Source organism: Rhagoletis pomonella, unplaced genomic scaffold (genome assembly GCF_013731165.1).
Source record: "Rhagoletis pomonella isolate Grant_MI unplaced genomic scaffold, Rhpom_1.0 Rhpom_scaffold_00005, whole genome shotgun sequence".
In the NCBI taxonomy this organism is placed as follows: Eukaryota; Metazoa; Arthropoda; class Insecta; order Diptera; family Tephritidae; genus Rhagoletis; species Rhagoletis pomonella.
In genome coordinates, this window is record NW_023458559.1 from 75,786,823 (window position 1) to 75,813,950 (window position 27,128).

At 35.3% G+C, this 27,128-nt stretch overlaps 3 protein-coding genes across 14 annotated transcripts in view; 1 reads left to right on the top strand and 2 right to left on the bottom strand.

Moving 5' to 3' along the window:
• The window catches only part of LOC118739585 (2-(3-amino-3-carboxypropyl)histidine synthase subunit 1-like), a 180,935-nt gene that overhangs the window by 53,428 nt on the left and 100,379 nt on the right, over window positions 1-27,128 (bottom strand). The window lies entirely within an intron of this gene.
• Window positions 1-27,128, bottom strand: part of LOC118739589 (F-box only protein 32-like) — a 159,046-nt gene that overhangs the window by 20,843 nt on the left and 111,075 nt on the right. The gene's annotated exons all lie outside the window — the stretch shown is intronic.
• On the top strand, window positions 2,266-25,192 carry LOC118739591 (F-box only protein 32-like). Its single transcript, XM_036471020.1, has 5 exons — window positions 2,266-2,827; window positions 22,151-22,434; window positions 22,919-23,100; window positions 24,018-24,110; window positions 24,199-25,192. Exons 1-5 carry the CDS (start codon window positions 2,724-2,726, stop codon window positions 24,586-24,588), a joined length of 1,053 nt encoding a protein of 350 aa, XP_036326913.1. The 5' UTR covers window positions 2,266-2,723; the 3' UTR covers window positions 24,589-25,192.

A 27,128-nucleotide genomic window follows, 5' to 3' on the forward strand; every position in this document is an offset into this window, starting at 1 on the left:
TAAAGTTGTATTCATATTTCTTTTGACATTTTTGGGGTTCATAAAAAACAAACTTAATATGTATGTATATACTTTTAGAAATGAAAGTTCCCAAAAAATCCCGAAAAGTTCCGGAAAAATAACCAAAGATCTCGAAAAATAAAGAGCGCCAAGTCCTGAAAAAAGCTAAAAAAAAGTAGAAACCCGAAAGCCCGGAAAAAATCCTGCTTGTTCCCAAACAAATCGCAAGAAAATTCCCAAATTATAAGCAGAAAATAACAATTACAAAGTATCACTTTTCAGCTGCTTACTTATTTTGATAAATTTGTCAAGGCACCCACCGAAATTATTTATTCTTATACTATATAGTGCTTAGCATAATATATTATACGACAATCACATATTGACAAGATTTGACTATTTTATTATCTTTTAATTTTAATTATTTTTTACATACGTAAGTATAGTTTATTCTTTAATAAAAACCGTATAAAGCCAAGTTACATTAAAAAACAATAAGCCTTCAAAAAATTCGAACTGTTTAATTCGATTTCTTATATATAATTATTTTGGGTAAGCCCATTAAATTTTAGTATAATAAAGTGCAAGCTTGAAATAACTGGGATCCGCCGTTGATTTTTGCCAATATTTTTTCTTAACGATGTCAGTAATTTTCTTCCATAAGTCCCAGCCAGTTTAAACTTGTAAATAATATTTTATTTAATGAAATTTTTATTCTAAAAGCCTTTTACCACTTTAGCCACCCCGATCGCAGTGCCATCTACTGAGTCCTGTGAACTTAAACCATGTAGGCACATATTTCCATTCCCGAAAGCTCATCGGGAGTACCAAATGCCACCTAGCATTCCCAGGTCTTCGTCTAGCGCTCGCTGAGCTGACTAAACCTCCCCTGTTCGGAAGTAATTCCTCGAGGGTTCTCTGTCTTGCCAGCTCATCGGCCATGCAGTTACCAGCGATTTTGCTGTGACCTGGAACCCAAATAAGCTTAATGGCGAAGTAATCAGATGCGGTCGATAACGAAGTCAAACACTCCTTCGCCGTTCTCGAACACACCGTCAGGGAGCTAAGATTCGTGATAGCTGCTTGGCTGTCGGAATAAATATTCACCTCCTTAAAATGTATTACCAATCCGAAGCCTCTTTTATCGCGGCCACCTCAGACTGGAAGACGCTGCAGTCATCCGGTAGCCTAAATTTTAGGTTTATGGAGAGTTTTTCGAAGACACCTTTACCCACCTTCCCATTCAGCTTCGGTCCATCTGTAAATAAGTTTACAGGACCCCGATTTCAGATACCCCTCTCAATAATACAAGGCCACTGTATCCCTCTTGACTCTTTCCTCTACGTTAGGCTTCCAGGAAAGCTTACTGTCAAGGATCAAACCCAAGTACTTCACCCTGTCAGAGAGCCTTAGAGGAAGACCGCCCATTGAGGGAAGACGGCAATTCGGTATCTTATAATAACACATTGGAGCTTACACATACGCTACAGTTTGGCCGAGCTTGTCCTCTGATTTGTGGTGTGAATCTTGGTGCTATCACACAAAGGGGAGGCACTTACAGTTTTACGTCTACTGTTTTTCATTGCAGAAATACACTCGGAGGTTTACCATTGCCTGCCGAGGGCGACCACTATTAGAAAAAAACCTTTTTCGTTTTTTATTTTTTGATGTTGGGTTGAACAGGGCTTGAACCTAGGCCCTGAGTAGTGGTAGCGCGCACTGCTAACCACTAGACCACAGCAACCTGAATCTTATACCTCCTAGTAAAAAGAACAAGCTCACTTACGCGATAATTCAATAACAGTACTTAAAAATTCGCTTAACGGATTTAGAAATTTTTCGATTTTCATATTTATTTGATTATTTTGAACTTATTTAAGATATCCAAATCATAAGGTTTTGGTGACTCAAAATTTGCGCTTTGCGGGAGGCCTCATTTCTGCAAGTCCATAATAAATTTTAATGCCATTCATTAAACTTTTTCTTTGCTCCTCCTGACTATCAACGGCAATTACTGAGTAATCATTGAATTGCATTAAAATCGTTTACCCACGCAAACGCTGATGAATATGATAATGATGGGTGAGTGAGTGGGCAAGGAAAAGTAGGTGAATGTGAGCAGGAGGAGATGGAGAATGCACTCGTTCAATTCACTGAGTCTATTATACAATAAATTGCTGGGCAATTTCGCAACAACAGCCTAGATAAGTGCATACTACAAACATACATATGTACATACATACATACATGTGTATATAATTTGAGAATGGCACAATAATTGCAATTAAAAATTCACCATATTCAGTCATAAATAAGCGAGCAAAATAAAAATAGCACGCGTGCGTGTGTGACTGCAAAACCGTCCGAGCGAAAAAACAAACAAAGGAAATTAACACAGATTTATTTTAAATTCCAAAAATTAAAAATAAAAGTAGTTGAACACAACAAAACAGACAAACATTTATAACAAGTGCACGTAAAAAAAACTGTAGATTAAATTGTGGTTTTGTAATTGATTTAAAAATTTAAACGCAATCAAGCTAATTAATTAAAACAAGCAGCAATAGTGACTACTGCCTACGTAAGCTGCAAGAACGGCAGCAGCAGCAGCAGCAGCAAAGGGCCAACTGTGAATTGAGCAGCCACAGCAGCAAGCCAACTATATAAATACATCCCTACATACATAATTAATTGGAGCATCCGCAAAAAGTAATTTGTTTGAAATGCCGTTCTATTCGCAAGACTGGCGTTCGCCCGGTGAAGCTTGGGTCAAGACCGATGAGGGCTGGGTATGCAAGAAGGTGCTCGAATGCGGCAAACGAAGGAGGTGAGTTTAAGCTATTCGACTTTAAACCGCTTTGAATAAAATAAAATTTTACACTCTTGAAAATCAATAGGAGTAATTTCTGAGTCTTGCACGGGGCACGCAATGCACGGTTTGCAAAGCTGTCCCATACGAAAACCGGTTTTTACCGTGCAACCTGTGCACCGTGCAAGAGCTCTGCAAGACTCAGAGAATACCCCTAATATACTCGCGAAACTAGAGGCCAAATATTGTATAACTGCGTTTTTCAAAAATATGATTAATAAAAAAAATTATTTAAAAAATTTAGTGCAATGTAGAATAACAATATGGGTATCAAATGAAAAAGAAAATTTTGTAGAATTGAAAAATACGCAGTTTTTTTGCGCATAAGGGCGAAAGGTGTCCTTTTAAAATTGTATCCTTGAAAATTGTCAATACTTATTTTTGACAAAATATATCGCCACTAGACACGAATAAAGGCGCGAGCTCAAAAGTTGACCGCGAAAAAAGGCGAATAAAAAACTGCAGCGAAGAAATGCTCTTAACATAGCTGACGGCGAAGAAAGACGTGTTAAAATATTTGATCACGAAGAAGGAGGCGTAAACTATGTTTGCGAGTGTAACAGTATGTAAATTCCTCAAAGAGATTTGTGGAATGATGCTGAAGTGATAGTGTTTGGCCAAATATAAATCTATGATTACGCCTCTTTCTTCGCGTTCAACTAGGTTACTCGCAGTGTTGCCACAGACAAATTTTATTTCCTACCAAAACCAACCAATACCTTCCAAAAATTTGTTTAGCCCTTTCGTTGTGTTCAGCCCCTATTGTTGTCTCCCAAGAAGTTCAAAAGAGTTTTACAGTTGTCCACAAGCCTTGATGCCGTTTTAAAGGAGTCTAAGGGCCGGTTACTCAATGTCTGGTTAACATATGGCCAACAGTTTTTCAGACCAAGGTGATAGAGTTCTCGATCTGTGCCAAAGTAAACATTGAAAATGTGCCAAACGGTAATCTGTGCTTTATCTAAAAGCATGATCAGTTTCATGGCTTACAATCATGCAGAGGTGGTAATAGATGATTACCATTGGCCACAGTGCCTATCCACCATTTCTTGATAATTTTGTTATTCAGCGGGCTTAAACAGAGTGGAAGTCCAAATTTTTTACACGAACTCTTAATACTACAATACATTTCCAAGGAGCTATTAGTTAATGTACTTTACTAGCTTTTTTAAGTCATAAAGTCAATTAAAATGATTAATTGACCTTTCATTACTTTCGTCAATCTCATCAGTCCTAAGTGTGTGGAAGGTAGGAAGAGACAATTATAAACTTTTGCAATGCACGTCGCAGTGAAGTGCAATTAGGAAAGAAAGTTTTTGTGATAAACGGAAATAGGTGAAGCGCAACAACAAAAAACCACATCAAGCAAGTGATGGCACGATAAAAAAATAAGTTATAGGGCACGTGCAACGGCAAATTGATCACAAAATGACAACTGCTCAGTAGTTGTAAACTCAGAATGCAGCACTTAAAGTGCAGAAACGAAATTTATGAGGGCAACTGTTTGCTTAAATGTGCAACACAATTATTTGCAACAACTTAAGCAGCTGTTTTATGGTTGTTAAGTGCTGAAATTTAATTTTCTGGCAGCTACCAAAACTTGAGAGCAATTTTTTTTTTTTGTTTTGTTTTTTTATTGGTGGTCTATTTATTTCATAATTTGCAAGTTTACATCCATAAATAAATAAATGACAATACATTTTATTGGTACAATTAGTATTCATGAGTCATGTTCACACCTTTCACCTTGATAACAGCGAGCGGCTAATAACACCAATTAGACTTTCTGTGAGCTGATATTACCATTTCTCTTTGCTCTGATTGATAACCGTGAGAAAGAAGGCGAATGGAAATCAGAACTCGTAAATATTTATTTAAATGTGTTGGCACTGCTTCTTATTAGCCGTCTTCGATTCGCCAACACTTACGAGTGGCGAAACAGTTGTAGAAAAATGAGCGATAAAAAAACAAACTTCACAGTCGCTTATTGAACGAGAAATCGACATTCACAATACCATGGACAAGCGATAATCGTTTAAGAGTCGTTTATCTACTACTAGTCCACACTCGCATTAGGGGTGTCAATTTGTGTCAGATTAAAAGGGTTTAAAAGGCGCCTTTCTAGCTATCTTTTCAAACAGCCTTGCGGCCATAAGGACCCAGTCCTCTGTAGGCTTATCAACGAGTGCTTTGAAACCCTCCAACTCTCCAAGGAACACGGTATTACTATGCTGTGCACCAGGACACTACGGAATCAAAGGTAACGAGGTCGCCGACGAGTTGGATACGGAAGGCTTGTCGTCTGTACTTGTGGGACCATAACCATTTTCTGGACTCGGTTAGTCCTCCTTCATACTCATAATCGTGGCGTTGGTAAACTCACAACGCAGTTTACTGGGGAGATCTAGGGTGCCTTGGAAAGGCCAGACTTTTTAGTTACCCGTTTGCTAGGAAAGATATAAATCTTTTGAATAGAGCTAACATCGGATTGGCCTGTGCACATAGAAGACGTCGGACCATTGGCCAGACTAATATTTAGATATTTCAGTTCTTCCACGGTCGCTGCCCTTAAGGCCAGAAATTCGTCTACCAAGAGGCTTTTAGCTTTTATTAGGCAGGCTGATAACATCTTGGGCGGTCAGGTTTACGAACCATCATAGGGATACAAAAGTTCTTCTAGTTCGCGGTATTTTTTGCTCTAATGCAACTATTAAATTTGCATTACATAGCATGGATGAGCTCAAGCGAGCAGAGAAGTGGCGAATTGAATGCGGCTATTATTGTCGATCGATAAATTGTTATATTCAAGTGACGTCGTAGAAAGTTCTACATAGAATAGCAATAGTTTAAATAATGATAAACCAAACGAGCAACTGATATAGTGTAAAGCTTACCGCAGACATGCCAATACCTGCGCAGCTGGCATTTCTCTACAAATATCTCTTTTATATAGAAACTGGTTGGTTGCATCTTTTCAGGTCTCATTTAGTGAATAAGTACATAGTGCTACAAAAAATGATAAAGCAGAAATACCTAGGAAGTTATGTATATTTTCTGGTAGATATTTTCGAGTAAAACAAGAATCTAAATATGAAATTTGCCAAACACCCCCAAAATCTTGATTTGCCGTTAAAAACCGGGTTTTTAGTACTTTTGCCCACTTATAAGCCTGTAACTTAGTTGATTATGAACTGGGTGGGAGTTTATTGCCGCCTTTTAAAAGAAGAAACTTAGGCCTTTCGAATGGTATATATGCAGTAGTCGGTTCAGACCGGGATGAACGCGATGCTTCTACAATTACGGAGTGCTTATAGTAGGAAAAAAACTTGAAACTCCCTAGCATAGCTGTGGTGTGCGCTGATTTAGGTATAAGGCAAGAATTTTTAATCAAAGGTATTTGTAACACTTAAGAAAGCAGACTGGATATTTAACGAAAGATACCGCGGATGCTAAATCTGAGTCTACAGCGATAGCAAAGTTGCTCCAAAGGCTTTGAAAATCACTCGTACGTCCTTAAAAATTCTCAAGGAAGCTAAGACTGAAATCCCTTGCCAACGTGCAATACTGCCACCTGTAAAACAACGAAGTGTTTCATGAAATTGCCGTAACGTGCAAGTATAGTAGACCTAAGTTTTTCCGGCTTGTTACTAGTCCAATTCAATAAAGTTATATAAATTGGCCCGAGCCTAAGAAACTTTGTTATTTGGCGTTGACCCGGTACTAAATATGTATAAGCGAAGGTTCTTCGACAGAAAATAACGAACAAGTGAAGTAATGGGAAAGCAACGGACGCAGGGTAAAAAAAAACTATTTTGTTTTTACTATTTTTTATAACACTTTGCTCTTCCAAAGGTTGGCCCATCATAGGATACATAAATACATAGACTCAACTCAATAGGTCTGTTCGTAGACTTCACTCGTAATAGGGAATTTACATGAGGCGATTTTTCAGGCGATTTTTAGTTGAATGCAACAATCGCCTGGTGTAAACGGCCTTTCAACTAATCGCTTCCAATGAAGTTGGTCGGCTGCCTACTTTCGTTCAACTTTTGGTTCAACTAATCGCCTGTGAAAGTTGAATCATGTAAATTTCCTATAAGTGTATAACAGTGCGGTGCATAACAACATCTGACATTTAGCGCAAGAAAAGACATGCGTTCAGTGCAAGAAAAGCCTCACCGACCGTTTTTTCCTATCCTAGGGTACTCCAGTGCACTCAACGATCAGACCTATTATCTTCATCTTTTTCTTGTAAGAAAGTCGAATAGATAGATAAAGTTTATTGGTCGTAATGATTTCCAATTAGATATTCAAACTCAATTTGACTTTCCTTGAATTGTATATCTTGCAGTGTACATTTTTACGCATTCACAATTACTATGCAATTTTGCAAAAGTGGTTTTGTTTTCATATATATTATTTTAGTTTGCAAAACATTAATGCTTCTAAAGCTTTGGTCTCTGTATATAACTATGTATGTACATATGTACATTTATATGTACGTAAGTAAACTGAAGACAGTTTTAATTTTTTTCTTTCGTTAAAAAAAAAAAATTACTTCAGGCTTCTTGCACAATTTAATCAACATAAATCACTAAGAAATTACTATGTACAACATCAGCTGCTGAGTCACACTTGTTGGCGTTTACGATGGGAGCGTCGCATTTGTACATGTAGTATTTTGCATGCCAGCGGTGTTTACCTAGTGCATCATTGGTTTACGTCAAAATGCTGTTGTCTGCCCACATTTAGTGCATCAGCTGTTTGCCGTTCAACTGTTAAAGGGCGTTCACCAGGTGCAATGCATAGATATTGGTTATTTGCTGAAAGAGTGCTATTGTCAGAGGACTTTTTTTACGTTGTGGTTATACTTCTTGAATGTTTTCCATGTGGTATTCCATAAGATAAATTTTATGTGAAGTGAAGCGGATTCAAGATTTTAATCGATGTGAGGTTTATGGTAGTTTTGAACAACGTTAAGCGAAAGATTTAGCAATACAAATGGCTAACTTTACGATTTTCGTTTTTATAATGGCGTTTTATTTTCAACCAATAACTTTTGCCTTCTCATTGCCATCTGCGCACAAATACTAAGAAGAGGGCAACGAAAAGGCAAAATTTTTTGTAGAAAACAAACCGCCATTAGGGTTTTGATGTGTTTTCCAGAAGTTGCACGGTTACTCTTTCGAGCTCCGACACCCTTTTAAAAATACGCTTTTGTTTAAAAAACCAGCACTAATCTTCAGTCCATTATAAAATCAAATGGCACCCGCTGCTGTTTGAAGTTCTGCCACGCGTTGTATCGCAGGTTCTGTTAGTAATTTAATTTAAAAAAAAAAAGAATGCAAAATTCTACAATTTAGCAAAAAACGCATTCCGGAAGAGAAATTAAATGTTTCAATGCAATGCAAAGCCCTCGACTTAGTTACATAAAGCACATATACAACGTTTGAGCGTAATTCCACCCCATTCAAGTAAATTGGCATTGTAGAAATGACAGCACAGTCCACAGTCATTGTGCAACGAAAGAGATTGTATGAAAAAATAAATAAATAAAACGAAAATAAAAGAAAAAGCAAAAATAAAAAAAATCACTACCTGTCAGCTAAACAAATGTGCACTGCCACTAGCTGCACCAGCCGGTTCCAGCTGATAGCTGCATAGCCAGCTGAGTATACCAGCCGCCACAGCCCGGAAGACAGTTACTATGTATGTATGTATGCTTGGATATGTACACATGCAATGACAACTGTTAGTGCTATAATGGAAAAGTCTTGCAGTTTTTTTTTTACTCATACTTCCCCACTTTTTTGCTGCAGTTCATAAGCGCGTTAGGCCCCATGGCATAGTGGCAAATAGTATTGAGGCATGCGAAATAATCCATTACGAGTGTTCGCCAAGCCTCCAAGTGATAGTGGCTTAATTTGATGTCGGCAAATATTCACACGCAAGCGTACATACATACATACATACATTCAAGCAGCTTAACATATTTCTGAAAGTCAATAAATCTGCCGTTTTATTATCATTACCATACACTTCCCAACTATTCAACTTTTCATTTATGGCGTTTATGGCTGTTGGCGTTCATTGTGCGCTATAAAAGGCGGCACCCAAGTTGCTCCCTAACAAATGAGCGTTTATGTATGCACATATGTATGTGTGTATGCGAAATGGCGCCCCCTATTTCTGTAATAATATTTGTTTACAACTATTCTTCAAAGCTTTTCATTTTTAAGGGCTAATTTTTGCTAAGCCTGTCAGACTACACTGGTTTACAGCAAAAATGTTCTATGGATGCCGCAAAGATTTTTTGTATGAAAAATGAGCAGAGAAAATATTTACTCATACGCCACGTACACCTGAGTAACACGCTTTTCTGCTCATATTTCATACAAAAAATCTTTGCGCATTTTCATTTGACCACTCATTATTTCTTATTTATCCATCGATTTTCTTCATCAGTAACTTGATTTTTTTTTTCGTAACAGAACAGGCTTTAGCACAAATGCAAAAATTTGGCACAGAACCTGTTATTTAAAAAATTTTTCTTCCGTTAAAGTTTGGGTTTTTTTTTCATTTTATCATTAGAAAATTAAAAAAAAAACTGGAATGATTAATTAATTTGGCAGAAACTATCAGTCCTATCGGAAAGTGATGTATATATGGTTTATGGAGAATTTTATTGGCTTTGATTTGACGTATCTCCTTTTAAAATTATTAAATTGGTTTGTAAGATATATGTACGTGATTAAGTGGAACCACTTTTTGGTTTAAGCTGAATACCCGATTTTCGGAATCACCGAGCAATTCTACATAGAAATTGGATAGTGGCGTCTGGAGAACAAAAACCAAACTAAAATTTGTGATCCAGTGCTATTTGATTTGCATTATATTGAGAAATAGAAAAAATAAAGTTAGTGACGTAATTTGATTAAATAGCAAACAAAAATGTGGAGAGTGTTATAGGAAAGGTTGTCTATGGCATGTCTAAAAACTGATATACATATGTATGTGTGTACCTATGGAAAAATACGCTGAGAGCTTGAGAAATAAGGCTTAATGAATGCTATTATAAAAACAAGTCACGGTTTTATTAAGTAGGTAGACATAAGACGGTAGAGTGCAATAAGGCCCGCGGAAATAACGCCCATGGGCTTTAATTCCCAAAAAAAAAAGAGAAATAAAGCCCATGGACGTTATTTACATTTCGAAGGGGAAATAGCGCCCACCAATAAAAGGTAATAAAGCCCGCTTTCCTTTGCGAAGGAGCAATAATAGTCGCGGGCTTTATTTCCCAAAGAAGAGGAAATAACGCCTGCTGGATTTATTTCATAAAAAAGGGAAAAAAGCCTGTGAGTAGTGCTTTCTCTGGCTTTATTTTACTGAAACATTCCAATTTTGTATATAGGCATACATTTGCATACAACCACACGTATTTTAAGCGAATTGCTCTCTATTTTTGCATACAGTGTAGTTCTGCGTTAAATTCCCTTTTGCAGTATACGCATAAGATCGGGCGGTATTTTTGCCAATAACTGATAAGCGAATTATTGTAAGTAAATTTATACTGTTTTTTTTAGCCTTCACGGCGATGCGCATATTTGTTCTCAGCGTCTTAGGTTTTTCAGTGGTGGCGGGCAAACGCGGACGGCCGCGGCGCGTCTCGTCTCCCGATGGCGCCAACACGGACCGCCGCGGTTGAGCGTCAACAGGCTCGCTTCCCGCCCTGCCCCCCTCGCCATTACGCCGGAAAATTTATTTGTTTATATACTACTTACATTATTTAAATGCTCTATATGAATGTACGATGAGGAGTTGGGGTTGTTTGTGTATCCACGCTGCAGAAATACTGTAGTGATGTGGATGACGCACGGGTCGTTTTAACTGAGAAGACGACTACAAGATTTTCGCGAACAACAAAAATAAGTAAAGGGCAGAATAACATAAATCAGCCGTGGTCGAGTGGTTTGCGTGATATCAAGGGACACACCGCCCGCCAATCGGAGGAGAAACTCGGCCAATCATTTTAAACTTTGCGCAGATTGCTTTGCAGAGTGTGCACAGTAGGCGTACTAATCTAAATGGTAATACAAGCATTTTGTGTCCAATTTTCCGTCAAATTATTCGACAATCGACGAAAGTATTTATTTAACTTTTTACTTTTTCATGTTCCTTTTTTTGTCGAAAATTTGAATTATTTAATTTGAAACGTATGTACATACATACATACATATGTATTAAATATATGCATTGAAATTTGTTAATTTCAATTCGTTCGTATAATAAAGGAAAACAAATATTTAGTTCATGTTATCATATTAGTTAGTTTTTATTTAGAACAGGGGGTTTTGGATGTCTGGGATCCAAACTCATCTTTGCAATAGGATTACTAATCATTAGAGAAGAGCTTGGGAGATACAAAAAAAAAACAAAACAAAAAAAAATAACAAACAGCACTGCCACTAAGTTTCTAGATGTCACATATAGGACTGTGGCGAGCAATCTATTTACTTCACTGTCACTTCACTATTTGACAGAGTGGACTTCGACCAGGCTTTTCGAGGAACGTAAGCTCGCCACTAAAATCCACTGGGAGTATCTCTTAATATGCTTAACTAAAAGTTAGCTGCAGAAATATTTAATTTGAAAATGCTTTCACTAAAATTTTAATAAAGCTGAAATGACAGCAATCCCTCTTTGGCTCAACAATTTCCTATGGTAACCAAGCTGCGAGAATGGGATACCACACAAAATATTTACCTCCATCGTAGATCTTAGGCTATGCAGAAGGACATTTAGTACAACTTTTAGCTTCGTCGAATTTTGGAAGTACTTCTAGGGGCCGACTAGAACGGCTGAAATGCTGTTTTAAAGGAGTTGGATCTTTTATGCCACTTTGTAAAATGATCAATATGCTGCTTATCTGAATCACACCTTTACAACCATCAACAATATTGGCGCGTAGATAAAGTCCAGTATAACGCTTGCCAACAGGCAATTGAAAAGCTGGTCCGTCTCAGGATCAAACAACTGGGCTTGCCATGAGCTCTCCATCAAGTCTTCCAGACTTCTGTAGCATGTTTCAGGAATAAGTGGCATTAAAGAATCTCTAGACGCTGTGCTCCAGGTTGTATCGTCAATAAGTGTGGTGTGTATTTACATTTATAGCCAGCGGCAATCAGTGTCCTAAGCTTACTGATGATGCCCTAAAAAATTGGGTTGAAAGTGCCTTACCTTTCTCTCAATTGTGTCTGAATATTTTCTAATTAGTCTTGTATGGCCATATAGACATTGGTGAAGACTGCATGGCTGACAAGTTGGCGAGAAAGGGTACCCGGTCAGGGAGCGCCGTTGACCAACTGTGGTTCACTCTTAGACAGATGGGTCTCACGTCAGCTAAACGAACATCAGGCGAAACCTAAAACAGGTGCAATAGCAAGATTCCTCTGGTTCAGGGTGGATCGGGGATGATTAATTGTTGCAAAACCATATCACTCGTATTTGGTGAGGATTCTGATAGGTCACCGCCCGATCGGAATTCACTCGGTAGGACTAAACAGCATCTACTTATTGCCACGATTGTATAGAGGAGGATGAGGTGAAATCATCTCAACACTTTCTACTATACTGTCCAGCGTTCGCGTGGCTTAAATTGAAGTATCTTGGTTACAAGTTTATAACCAATACTGAAGAGCTCTCGGGGATTGATATTAGCCGTCTCTGTAACTTTGGTTACGGTTTAAAATCTCGTGGTATCACAAAGGACAGCCTCTATAATGGATAAGTATTTATCCAACTTCGGAGGACCACTTAACCTAACTTAGGATCTACCGCGACCTAGCTTTCACTTTTGCTGCAGACTAGTTAAATATATTAATTTACATATGTAAATTTCCTGACATTGAATATCCATATAAACCAAAGATATACCGCACTATGAGGATATTAAATTCCATGTTTGATGTGCGCACACATTGCAGAAAGATTAGTTACTTAATCAAGCGGAGTCGAGTAAAAAAGCAAGTGCAAATTTGTAAGTGCATATTTTGGCTCAATGCGTGGCAATGAGAAATGAGGGCTGCAGATTACAAAATCACGTTCATTTACATCAGTGTGACACTGCTGGATAAACTTGACCGAATTTCTTCGTAAACATCCTGGGAGCAAGAACAACTACAAAAATCAAATGAAAATGGCAACGAAACCACAAAGCGGAAATTTAACTGTGTAGCCTTAACTGCATACATACATATGTATTTGTTGCCCAATTTGCTACTGTACATTGTCCTTCGTGCAACAGTGCAAACAAAACCATGGCCAACTAAGGACAACAACAATAACAACACCAACAGCATCAGCATCAGAATTGACAACAACAAATCTACTAATATTGCATGCTGGCACACGCAGACGGACAGATTCGCTTAAACGGGCAATGCAACAATTTAATGGGTAGCAAATTTTGGGTGGGTGAATCGCAACTGCAGTGGTTGTTGGCTTGTAAAGGACATTGAAGCAAAACGAGTATGTAGAGCATCTCGTAAGCTCCTCTTTACTCTCACTCACCGTCTCTTATTGTGTGTGAGTTGCGTAAAATCGAGCGTCTGTAATGTGATATGACCTTAAAATGCCGAGTAAGTATGAAATTTCGAAATTCAATTTTTTGTTTTTGTTGTAAACTTTCAAGTTCATTTAAGTTTGCATAACTATGCATTTTTTGTACATGCGAGTATATGGAGGACCAAAGTTCGAAATTAAACGAATTTGAATGTACTTGAGAGTACTATTCATTTATTTTTGGGTATAGGTAGTAATGTCGTGGAAATTATTATTTTTTTTTACATTGTTAGTATATGGAAATATTAGCAAATGCCCGACTTACTTCGCGCCACCTAATAAGGAGTTTTGTGTTGTAATAAGAATACAAATTTTTTGGCGCTTACACTTTTACTAAGTGTTTGGCCAAGCTTCTCTTGATATTGTTACACAAATGCGCTATGGGTAATTGGACCCATATTCGTCGAAAAAATTAATTATGACGAAGCAAGTATATTACATATTTAAAAAACGTGGCATTTTTATTGATTGACATATGCAAGCAAAATCGTAACCTTTAATGAGGCTAAAAAGGTCACTCTAATTTGTGTGTGTTTTTTTGTAAGTGTGTGTTTTTTTGTAAGTTTGAATTGAAAGTTTTTTCTAAATATTTGTATTAAAGAAAAAAATGCCAATTCGTTATAAAAACTATTTATATGCATATTGGCTATTAAAAAAAAAAAAAGATTGCCAAATTATATTACTTTTACTTGCAAACGTGAGGACTGAATTTCCTAATTTGTCTGGTGAAAAGTTGAAAGGAGCAGCCTTTGCAGCAAAAACATTGTAAACAGCCCTTTGTTTGCTCTCTTCATTGAGTTGTCTATACATACAAATATATATTAGGGCTGGGAGCTCAATCCGGATTTTTAGGCTAACCGAATAATCGGGATATTTCGAATATTTGTATTAAAAGAGCCGAATATCCGAAAATCCGAATCTGAAAATTAACAATAAAATAACAGTTGTTCGAGTATTAATGAAGTGCTCGATAGATTCAGTAAATTTGAGAATAACTTTACGAATGCGCTCAAAAACGGACAACCAAACCAAACCAAAAACGGATATTAACCGCATATCCGGATTTAATCTGAATGGATATTCGAATATACGGGTAGTCCCAACCCTAATATGTGTGTATGTATGTATACACCAGAGTGTCCAGATTTGGCGATTTTTTTGGATATTTGCCCGTACAAATTTAGGAAATCGCCATTGTCGATGTTTGGCGATTTTTCCCCTCAAATAAATTTTTCCAATTATAAAAATATACAAAACTTAGTTTTCCACGATAATTTTACAGAAGAGGCTAATGAACTGCGTGATAAACTTGACTTAAGGAGCATATTAAAAGACTGTCAAAAATGGTTAATCACCCTAATCGAAGAACTTTTGAAACGATTACCTAGTTAATTAAATGCTTTTAAAAAAGCTTTGATTTTGTCACCAGAAAAGTGTGTGAATCACAAGAGGGCGAGTTTCAGGGACCTGCCAATTTACTATTCGACTTTGAAGGAAAGAAAAGCGGTGGAACCTGAATATTTAAATCTTTTGACTTTCTCATGGAATAGCTTTTCTCAGAACTATTCCATCCGACTCTGAAGAATTTTGGATAATTGCTTACGGAGTGAAAACCGTAACAGGCAATAAAATGTTCGGAAATATAATAGAGTTGTCAAACTATCGATAGCACTATCGATAGTATCGATAGTTTCAATTTTTTTAGACTATCAATACTCATTGATAGTTTTTTCTTATACTATCGAAAATATCGATGGTTTAGTAGGACTATCGATCATCTCTCCCAATTTTTTTGAAATCATACATACATATGTTAATCGTAAATCCTGTTTTATTTGTATAACTTGTGTTTGTTTTTGAACTTTCTAAAAAGAGAAGTATTTTGGCTAAGGAGTTACTTAATTTTGAATGATTATAACTTTTATAAAATAATATTTATTTCACTATGATCCTGTAAAAGCAAAGCAACCTAATTGATTTAGCGCTATCGATAGTGCTATCGATAGTTTTGTTTTTTTCGAGACTATCGCGAATATTGATAGTTTTTCTGAAAACTATCAAAACTATCGATGGTGTGACTATCGATAGTTTGACACCTCTAAAATATAAGCAAATTCATATTATTATCCTTGCCGCACTCACATGCTTTGTTGAGCGCGTTTTTTCCATAATGTATTCAACAAAAACTAAGATTCGAAATAGGTTTAGGTTAAAGTATTAATGAAGTGCTCGAAAGATTCAGTAAATTTGAGAATAACTTTACATTATATAAGTGATTTTTGTTATTTATTATTACCCTCTAAAGATATTATATTCGTTTTTGGTTTTAGAAACTATATTATAACAAGGCCTTATTTTTAAAATAAAAGATTTGTTAAATCGATTTCATGAATTTTATTTGAAAAAAAATTGGCGATTTTTGGCGATTTTTTTCAGAAATTGCGCTTTTTTTAACAATCTGGACACCCTTGTATACATACACAGGTATGTACCTCTTGTATTTCTGTTTGGGAATAAGTACATTCATCAGCACACAATTGTTGTAAGCATTCAGCTTAAAATAGATTGCGGAAGGCAGCAATTTGCTTGTGCAAGAGCAATAAATGAAATTGCTATGGTTTGAAGAGCAATTCAATTAAAAATTTACTACAAATTCATTCAAAATTTCAACATTTCAATAAAAAAATTAGGTTTGTCTTTCCAGAAAGCGCATATTCCGATCTGACTTATTTAAAAAATATCATTGTTGCCCACACTGAAAGGTTTACTGCTAGAGAAAAGGGATATTTCAATACCCCATATACCATATATGTACACGTGTTTCTTTAAACAAACCATCTTTCAGAGAGCTTATTTAGTTTTGCAAAAGCCCAAAAAAACATTTGCTTGTAAAGAAATTCAAAATTTACTTAATTTCAAACGTTTTTTCAAAGCCAAACAAAAAGCAAAGCCAAAAAAAAGTAAAAGAATCAACATTGAACTAAGTCAAAATGAATATAAGGGAGCACGAATTTCGATGTGAAGCAAAACTCTCTGGGAAGACAATACCTGTAATTATTGTACCCATAATTTCGCGTATCAACGTAAACATTCGGACTCATTTTAGTTTCAGAAAAGCATCCGGATTCTGAGTTTGTAACCTTCATTACGAGTTCAAAAAAAAAGAGTCAGATAAGAGAAAATTTCCCTTCTTAAGTAGAAGGGTACGTCAATACGAGCAAATAAGAAGTCATATTAGAGTCTTAAAAACAAATATTCTATTTATTTCTGACTCTTAATAAACTTTTACTTCTACGTGAACTTTGTGACTTCTGTTCAACTCAGAATTTATGACATCAAAAGAGTCCGAAATGAGTCAGTCTGGTTAACTGGTCTCAGAATCATATACGACTCATAAATACTGAGCACTCAGAAAATTGTTTAAGGGGATATAATCTTAATAATGTTCCGCAAGAACCGCAAAATTATTTCAAAATAACCAAAAAAATAAGTAAAAAGAAATGAAAACCAATTTCAAAAGCACCGAAAACGGATCCTACAGAACCGAAAAGCGCACATTGCACTATGGGCTAAAAATTTATTGTTTTGGAATAAAGTCAAGCCACTAATCATACAGCCGCCATATACCCGATCTGGCCAGCAAAGTATCAGTTGCTAAACAATTTCTAACAACTCAATGTTAAATCTTAATCGCCATGTTTATAAAGAACTTTATTTAGGGAGCCTTGTGAAGTTTTATTGTAGCAATATGCTTCGAAATTATTATTTTTATACACACGCAGATGTGCACTTATACAAAAATACTCGTGGCCACATAAATATACATATGAACGTATGTATATTGAGATTTAGTATCGGATGCTAAGTATACTGTGAAGTTTCTTTCTTAGATATGTACTTGTACATACTTGTGTATATGTACATATGTGTGTATATAAATATGTTTGCATGTACATTTCCATAATGCTTTGTAGGTCACTCATACCACCCGCCATGCTCTCTGCATACTTTACCATAATATTTGACCTACTTTTCCATGCCATACCTATCGAACTTTCCTTCACGTTTCTAATTTTACTTACTATGTATATTGGCATAACTAGCTCACGTTGCGATGCAGTTTTTCCACTAATATAAATTATTCTTACTACATAAAGATATGTCCATAGAAAACAGTCTTGCTCATCTTCAATGTTCGTTATTATTGGCTAATGTCCTTTGAATCTTGCCAGATATATATACTCGTATTTACATGGAGGTTGTTGGTTGGCTCAGCTGATGGCCTTTACTGATTCCGCAGCTGGGTCTATGATGAAACGACTCGTATTAGTGCTGATTTGGCTTACTTGTTTACTCGTAGCTAAACCAGAAATGAAAACGAAAGGAAAAATTGAAATTGTTTATACATAAGTAAAAAATCATAATATATATATGTATGTACGTATATGCACCACCCTGCAAAAAGTGGGACTAGATTAAATAATTGTACAGGACTACGCTTCCTTGTAACTAGCACTAGTAACCAAAATGGTCAAAATACATAGAGAAACAAGTAAGTTTTAAGTAAAAATCAAAACCGAATTAAATTCTAATATAAAAATTGAAGAGTACCGTTAATTTCGGATGATCGGATCTGAAATAAATTAATATGGAGGTACCAGCTTTCCTTTAAAAAAAAGAATTACAGATATCGATTAACGTGTTCCAAAAATATGCGGTAACATACATTAAAAAAATATTTATTTCGACGAATTAATAATGTCCTCCTTTTTTTGAAGTCGGTAAAAATGGGACCACCTACACAACTTCCCCGTTTGGAGCATAAACTGAACTTCATAGGATTCTTTCATAATTTTTAAAGGTGCTTTTCAAATTTAAATAGTAAAATTCATTATTTATAATTTTTTTTCTTAATATTCATTTTATCTATACTCACATTCGCCAATAAACCAAGAAAAGGTCGTATGGAATTTTTTTGCATTTGACGTGGTCCAAGCCAGCATAAAAAGTTACTAAGTATGTAGTATGCAACCTGATCCTTTTGCACATACTTTAAAACGATGTCCCAGTAGACCAACGGGTTCTCAAATTTTTACAGGGTATGTTGAAATATACATATGTACATTTGTATGCGCAGACCCTTACGCTTAATTAGCCAGTGAGTTATTGCTCGGCAAAAAGAGGAAAAAGTCAAGACCAATTAAAAATTGTTGAAGTGACACTAAAAGCCAATTACTTTGCACCATTAATAGCGTTAGCAAAAGTCAACTTGAAAGCATTTCATTTGCATTGAGCTTAGATAGAAATGTCATATATATTTATGTACATATATTTAGGTATGTCTGTATCAAGGTCAATCGCAGCATTAGGAGACTGAAAGTGAGATTCTTCTCTTGATTGAATGGTGAATCAAGCCACTCGTTTACTGCATCTGTATTACATACATACATCATCAAATGTCCTTAAATGCCAATATGTAGTTATTTACATATACATATGTACATACATATATGAATAACTGTGTATATGCATGTTATCAGGGCTACACCCACTATCCGTGCACTCCCTGTACCTTTCGTGAATTTAGAGTTATTGCCTCATGGGAGGCAGCTTGGCCTTGGATTTCAATGAACTTTTCGAACCATATACTTACATGTACATTAATTTATAAGCCAAAGGCAAAGTTTCGTAATATGTGAACATGGATTTTGCATTTCAATAATACCCTTGCCCTACGGCGCGTGCAATGTCTTTGATTGATTGGCATTTTAAATGCGATATCTGGGCGCTGTTGTGTCGATGAAGTTTCATGGACATGAATCCTTGGCAAGAGTCTGTGTTTGCCATCGTGTATCTACACCTACACATGTACGTAGAGAGTTTGCTTACCTAAATGAGGGAGTATCTGTTTTGGCCAAGGAAAATTGATTTTAGAATGTCCTAAAAAATGTTTGGCCATTTAAGTTACTATCAAAGGATAGAAAAAAAAAACGTAGCCAACAGAGATGACTTCCGAAGTAAGCACATTTAATTGAGAAGAGGAATTACCTATGTTGGCATCATAATAACAGTCATGTGTATTACACCGAGTCAGAGCAGGGATCTAGGAATGAAGGTGGGTGAGAGGACCAGCAAAAGTATATTTTGTTATTTTATTTTATTCAACGTTCAAATGAAAGATTTCTTATTGCTTTTTAATTAAATTAAATTTGACTTTTCAATTAGATGGCAACCCTCTTTAAAATATTCTTTAGCTCAGTTTCAATATTAAAGCATACATTTAGGAGGCATTTCCGCCCCAACCATGTACATGTATGGCATTGCGATCGGTGTCACTTTTGAATTGAATTTGAAGTTTGAAAAATTGTCCGCACATCAAAATACCTTTCTAATCTTATTACATTAAACGAGCAATTCTTGTATATATATACATATACATATATCCCTAGCGTTCTCGGAAGTGGCTCTAAAGATTTTGATGAAATTTTGTACAGAGATAATGCAATGGATTTTAAGATTATCTAAATAGGCACTATCTCCGATAAGACTCGTATAAGGTTGCCACCTATTCGAAATTAGTTGAAAATTAATTGAAACATCATAATATTGGTATCAAATGGAAGGTATTTTAATGATCCCTAATTCAAAAATATTTTTAATAGGGTTGCCACCTATTTTGAATCGCATATTTATTTCATTTTTTGTTTAGCAAAAAAGGTAAAGTATTACTATTCATGGGTACCAAGAGAAGGTTCTTAAACAATACTTTTTCTATATACAAAATGTTATCCCTTAGGACAATAGTGTAAGGTTGCCACTTATTTTCTATTCTACACAATTTATCTAAAATATCGCAATATGGATATGAAAGAAAAGGTATTGTTGAGAACTTTGGTCAGAAAATATTTTCCATCATGATTTCCACGCTTCTGTATAATGCAAATTTTTATTTTGTTAATTTCAATCAGCATTTCTTTTATGTATACACAGTACATATACCCTCAAGTTATGCACTATTCATTCCAGCGTATTTCGGAATAGGGTTGCCACCAAAATTTTGGAGTGGGAAATTTATTTAATAGATATCGAAATCCAATTTATTTTTTCTAAATATTAGCAAAATATTCTTTTAAAGCTATCCAAATCTTGAAAACTTTAAAAAGTATGTGCACTCCGCGCAAAGCTCGGTCAGCCTGGTACTGATATATAATTGTTTATACCTTAAAAATATATTTTAGTCGTAAAAGGGTTGCCTATTTATATATAAAGTTTGACATTTTCGAAACCAAGTAATTTCAAAAAAATCAAATTAGCTTCTCTACTGATACTACCTGTTCAATGTGCATTGATTCGAAACCTAAAACTACTCGTACTCATCGCTTGACGGCAACTGGCTTTAAATTTAACTTTTTTAGTTTTTTTTTTTTTTTTTTTTATTTTTCTTTCTGTACGAATGAATGTTTTGTACATGCATAATCTTCATGTAAAACATTTACCTTTGCTTTGTGAACAACAATTCTCCAATGTATACATAAAAATTGCTCACTATATAAACAAAACTCCATCCATTAAGTATACTTCTGCTACATGCCTTTCTACTCTGTCACCTATGGCATTCGTGTAACACATTGCAATGCAACAAATGTTGCACATAAATCACTCAATATAGTGGCATCAAGCGTTCGTCTACCTTCTTGTATCTCAATGCTCTTATTTTTCATACTTAATTATTTAATTTTATTTTTAGTTCTTTGTACACACATACTGCTGTAAATATTTGAAGCGCATCTGCACTTAGAATCGCGTGCACACAACGCTGATCTGAAGAGGATGGCGTGAATGAGCGATGCGTATGTACTGAAGTGTTATGCCTACGCACAAGTATTTATAAATATTTACTTTATACGTATGTGTGTATGTACAATAGGATGCATCACTATCCATACAAAAAACTGTTTTTCTATTGAAAATATAAAGTTTATTATATTTTGAGACCTACGCCATTTCGGAAAAATATTAAGATTTACGTGGGCTGGACCTATTTGAAAATATCTCCAAAAATCAAGTTTTCTTTTAAATAAACAGGTTTTCAAAAATATTTTTCGTAAAATATCACATCAGATGATAGAAGAGTTTAAGCTAAGCTTAAATGATCTGCATAAAAATATATAAAAATTGTATCAACTGAATCAAAACAATGGGGTTATTTTCAAATCGGTTTAGCTCACGTAAATTTGAATATTTTTGCGAAATATTTTGGCAGAAGTCTTAAAATATAATAAATTTTTTAAAACCGCTAGAAAACTGGCAATGTTTTTGGTGATGCACTCTAATGTGTAATATGTATGTAGTAGTTTTTTATTATTCATAACCTGCAAAAGATTTCGCGACGAATCTATAAATAGAGTATTCCGGGATTAGTCTCAATCTGGTACAATTAGCAATTAATAACTCGCAACTAGTATCATATGATTATTATTGGAGATCGATTAGTCTCGACACATTTCTTGACATCATTTCTAACGGGTACAATTGATTCGGGTATAAACGTGGACAATTAATCTCCTCATAGGACATGCTCGAACAAAAGCAAACATTTTACCCACTAAAGATTCTGTATACATTAGACTTCTCATATTATTCCATTTTCTTTCATTTTTTCAGACTTCCATCCAGTTCGGACGATAGTTTCGATGAAGACGCCGACGAAGTTATCGTCCCACCACACTGCCACATAACAGTGCGTTGTACACGCGAAATTGCCGGTTTCAATGGACTTGGCGAAGTGGTGCGACGTCTGGACTTTCGAACTTCGCTGCGCAATCACAAACGCTTCCACTATATTTGTGCATTGCTGCGACTCTTGGTATCCCACAAGGGTATCGTCAACTTGTCTGGCAGCGCGCAACGGGTGCTGATGCAAATTGTGGAAGATGTGGCCACACATGGTAAGTGCACATAATACTGACAAAATTTTGCTTGCCTATACGTACATACATACATACATATGTGTTAGCAACAACAGTAGCAGTATACGAAAAATAAATTTACATGGCAAAAAGTGGCAGTCATTTCCGCTCGCTAAATTAATTACTCAGCCTCTCAACTCCCATTCACCGACTGCTGCTACGATTGTTGCATTATGCAACTGGTTTGTGCACACAATTTACGAGCCTTAAAGTGTCGCTAATTTTATTACATTCGTAAAATTTCCTGCATTTGTAATTTTTCTATCTTGTTTTTTTTTTCTTCCTAAATAAATAATGGACCATTCGCTGCCACTCTTTGCAATTGAACATCGCTTTGTGATCTGCGTGCAAATGTTATAAAAACCGGTAATTGGTCCATGTCAACTCGTTCCAAAAAACAATCAACCAACTAACACACCAACGAACGAACCGTTTACCATTTTCACGCTACTTCGCTTATCAGTCAACGACAGTCAGCAGCATTTGAATGTGTTGCGTGGTTTGGTCATACAACTGCAAGAAATCGTTTTACAGGAGAGTCAAAAGTGTTGGGGGAAGCCGTTGGGTAGCACCAATCTGTGGCAGGAGCATATCGAGACTATAAAACGTATACAAACCGTTGCTAGTCAAATCGAAATCAAAGAGGTGAGGCTGAGTGCATTTTTTGTTGCATTTGTTTGTCAATTTAATTATAAGTATGTCTATGTATAGTATATGCTTGTAAGGCAAATGTTACAGGTGGTAAACGGAAAATAGCTATTATTATTTATTTTTCATTTCTTGCGCTTAGCGTTTATAGAGTTTGGCGGAAGTGTTGCAGGAAATTAAAGTTATATTTTGAAGTTGAATCGCTTGCAATACCCTCGGCGATTTACTTCAATAAAACAAATAAAAAAGAAAGTTTTTCACAAGATTCAAGATTTCAGTGCTGCCAGACCTTAAATTTTATGTGTTTAAAAATGTATGAGTATCTGCTTGCTTGGGTAAGCGACCCTTTTACGGGTAGCAGGTAGGAAAGGTACGTAAAATCTTATTTCTTCTTCTTCTCATTTGGCGCTGTATCCGCCTAAGCGTTTTGGGCCGAATTCAACAAAGCACACCAGACGTTTCTCTTCTGTACCAATTGGGAATGCCCAGTGAAGCCAAGTTCTTCTCCACTTGGTCCTTCCATCGAAGTGGGGCCTCCATCTTCCCTTGCTACTACCAGCGGGCTCCGAGTTGAATACTTTAGGTAACGATATATGCTTTACAGAATATTGTTAAAAATCAATATTCAATATTGCCTGACACTTCCTGTCGGCGGTAACTTCCGACAGACGATTTAAAGTTAAAAAAAAAAAACCAGTTCGGAATATTTCCAGTCCCAAATTGTATGTATACATAATACCTAGGCATGAACATATTTAAATAGCAGACCAATCCAATCAGTGTGAAACCGTGAGAATAATTGTTCTGTCATTCTAGTGTAAAACAGCCTTTTGTTAATTAACTGCTTCAACAACAAGTAGTTAAATTAAAAAATATTTATTATCGAAAATTATATTTTTATTTAAATTTTGCAGCCCGGTCCAGAAATACGTCCAAAATTGCATGACTTACCTGAAGAGTGCATACGTGAGATAATTTTACGCATAGCCGATCATAAAGATCTCGAAGTGAGCACACCTTTTTATATACATACATAAGCATTCCTAAATACATCAATGAAAACTAATCCAATACAATTATCTCTCTAAACTCTAGGCCTCCGCCAACGCCTGGCAAACCATGGCCTCACTCATTTCGGAGCAACGCATTTGGCGCGAACTATGTCGCTTCCACTTCAAACAACATCAAATAAACCTAATACTCGATCTTAATAATATTAAACTAATGAACGAGGTAAAGGACTGGAAAAAGATCTATCATCATTTGAGACGCACCTATGGCGTTAATGATGACTATCAATTTGCCGAAGTGCTGGAACTATGCCGCATATGTTCCTGTTTATTCTGGCCATCTGAGGGCCATCCATGCATTGCCGATGAAATGCCGGATTACAAGCAGCGATTGGAAGATGCGGCGGGCGGTGGTCAGTTGGTGGTGGCACAGCCAGTGCCACCGGCACAATTTCTAAAATATTTCTCATTGTAAATAGGCTTTTAAGAAACTAAATAAGTACATTTGGGGAACGGGAAAATCGCAAAAAACCGGAAGAAGAAGCGAAAGAAAAGTGTGTTTAGAGCAATTGTGGTTTGTTGATAAATATTTGAAATGATAATTTTTAAAGGCAGCTGGAAAACTGGTGCGCTATGATTATTAAGTTATGGAGATAACTATATACATATATGTATTTATGAATTAAAAAAAACTGCTTAGTATAAAAATGAGATGATGAAAATTTAAATATATGTATGTATATGCAAAAGTGTAAAACTACTTAAATAAGGCAAACAAAGTACAGTGATAACTTGAAAAAAAAAGATTTATGTACGTGTGTATTTGAAATTCAGCTACTTAGTAAGATCTATTGCGATTTGTGAATCTTTCCAACAACTTTCTAATTTTTTATAAAATCCACATTATTACATAAAAAGTATATGTTTTAGATTCGTAAGCATGCATAGAAAAAAAAAAAAAACGATTACTCGGCTGAATTAAATATTCCTACGTTAGTACATGCATCAAAAAGTACTCATTTCACAAATAAAAAATCATACATACATACATGCATACACATGTATGTTTGAAAATACTAGATTTTGTGTTTGCTTTTAACTCTAGTCGTTCTAAACAATTTATTTTTTTATTATAATTGGTCAGGAAATTTAATGTTTTAATCTTCGACAAATTTCTAAAGCCAGAAGAAAGTGTGAGTTAGACTGCTCTTCATATGCAGTACGCCAACCGCAAAAGCAACCGCTTAAATTTGGGACTGTTGCATTGATTGAGTTGGTTGCAATAGCTAAGTCACAAAAGTATTGAGCCTTAAATGAGAAACTATGGAAAATAAAACATTATTGTTCGTCATAAAATTAGGTAACAGTATTATGTTTATTCATTTAAAAAGATTCATACAAGACTCAGAGAATACCCCTAATAAGAAATTACGGATGAAAATTTGCTTAAATTTACTTAAATTATGTGAAAAGTTGCAATTACAGAGTTACTAATGATAAATATTAGGGTATTGCTTTAATCGAAGGCGTACTGCACGTAGATATTTGTATATGAAAACCTGTAAATTTGAAAGGTTAATTACCGTTTCACTTATTTTAATGAATACATTCTATAACAGTGAATTTTGATTTTTATATGTCCTAGTTCAGGTTATGGCTCTGCTGGAATTCTTCACAAATCTTGGCTTAAAGTTTCGTAGCCCAAAATATAGTTTATGAACCAAGGCCGGATTCAGATAATCAGGGGATAATTTATAGATGTTTGTTGACATGTAAAGTATTGCATTTAAAGTTGGTCCACAGGAAATTCAAAAATCACTCTCAAAATCAATTTTAAACGTACCTAACCAGACCACATAAATCCATATTTCAAACTTATGAAAACTCAAACTTTAACGTTTGCACCAGAAAATTTCAAACCTTTTATTCAAAATTTTCAGAAAAATTCTGGGTATGCAGTTTTTTAGCTTATTAAATTTTGAGAGGTTAAAGTGCAAATTTCGAGACGCTAAAAAATCGCGTTGATTTTTAATAATTTTTTTGGCTGACGGTGTTGTGCATTTTCTTCCATATAAAATATGCTCGACGATTTCGTTTGTGTGGGATGCTGATTAGGTAAACGGCTAAACTTTTATAAAAAAAAATTATAAACATTAAGTAAACAAAAGAAAAATAGCCAAAACTAGTCAAAATGTCACTTGACTTAATCAGCTGACCACAAGTGTACATATACTGCTTAAGAAGCCTCTCAAAAATTTTAGATTTCTAAATTACTTGTAAATTACTGATTGTTTTTTAATAGAAATTTAATATGGAATTTTAAAATGTTTTTCCAACTGATTCTGTTTACTAGTTCATACATACATATGTAAATTATATTTGATTCTTGTAATACATTATTTTTTCCCACACAAATTTTGCAACTCAAATAACTCTAAGAAATGTGATTTAGCTAAAATTGAGCAAATAAAAATAAAGAATTTATGAAAACGAACTTTAAATCGAATGCCAATGTTATTGCGAAAATATGAAAGAAATATGTATGTAATGTAACTAATAAAAAAAAACACTAAAAAAATTAATTTAAGTCCACAGCGCATACAAAAAAATTACTCACATACATACATACAACCCTACCGTAAAGAATGAGCTACAGAGAAATGTATTTTGCGAATTTCCAGAAAGAGAAAAAGCTGACAAGAATGATCTTTCATACAAATGTATACAAACACACAGAAAATATGTATAAATATATGATTATATTTACAAATACTACCGCATAGTAGTTAAAAAAATTACTTTTAAGACAGAAATATTAATTAGGGGGGAGTTTTAGTGGTAATTTGCAAGCATGGAAATAGGCTGGGTGCAGTTTTCAGTTCATTTGCAAGGTCTTTTAGCTATTTTGTGTTGCTTTAAAACTACATAATCTACGAATAAATCGAAGCAGAGCTGCCACAACATATCGTTTTCAAAAGCCTGATATCTTAAGGCTTAGTCGTGCTTATATATCAC

Coding starts and splice junctions, on each gene's coding strand:
- LOC118739591 (XM_036471020.1), top strand. CDS start 2,724: ATGCCGTTCTATTCGCAAGACTGGCGTTCGCCCGGTGAAGCTTGGGTC. Junction 2,828..22,150: donor GAATGCGGCAAACGAAGGAG/GTGAGTTTAAGC, acceptor TCATTTTTTCAG/ACTTCCATCCAGTTCGGACG. Junction 22,435..22,918: donor GGAAGATGTGGCCACACATG/GTAAGTGCACAT, acceptor TTCGCTTATCAG/TCAACGACAGTCAGCAGCAT.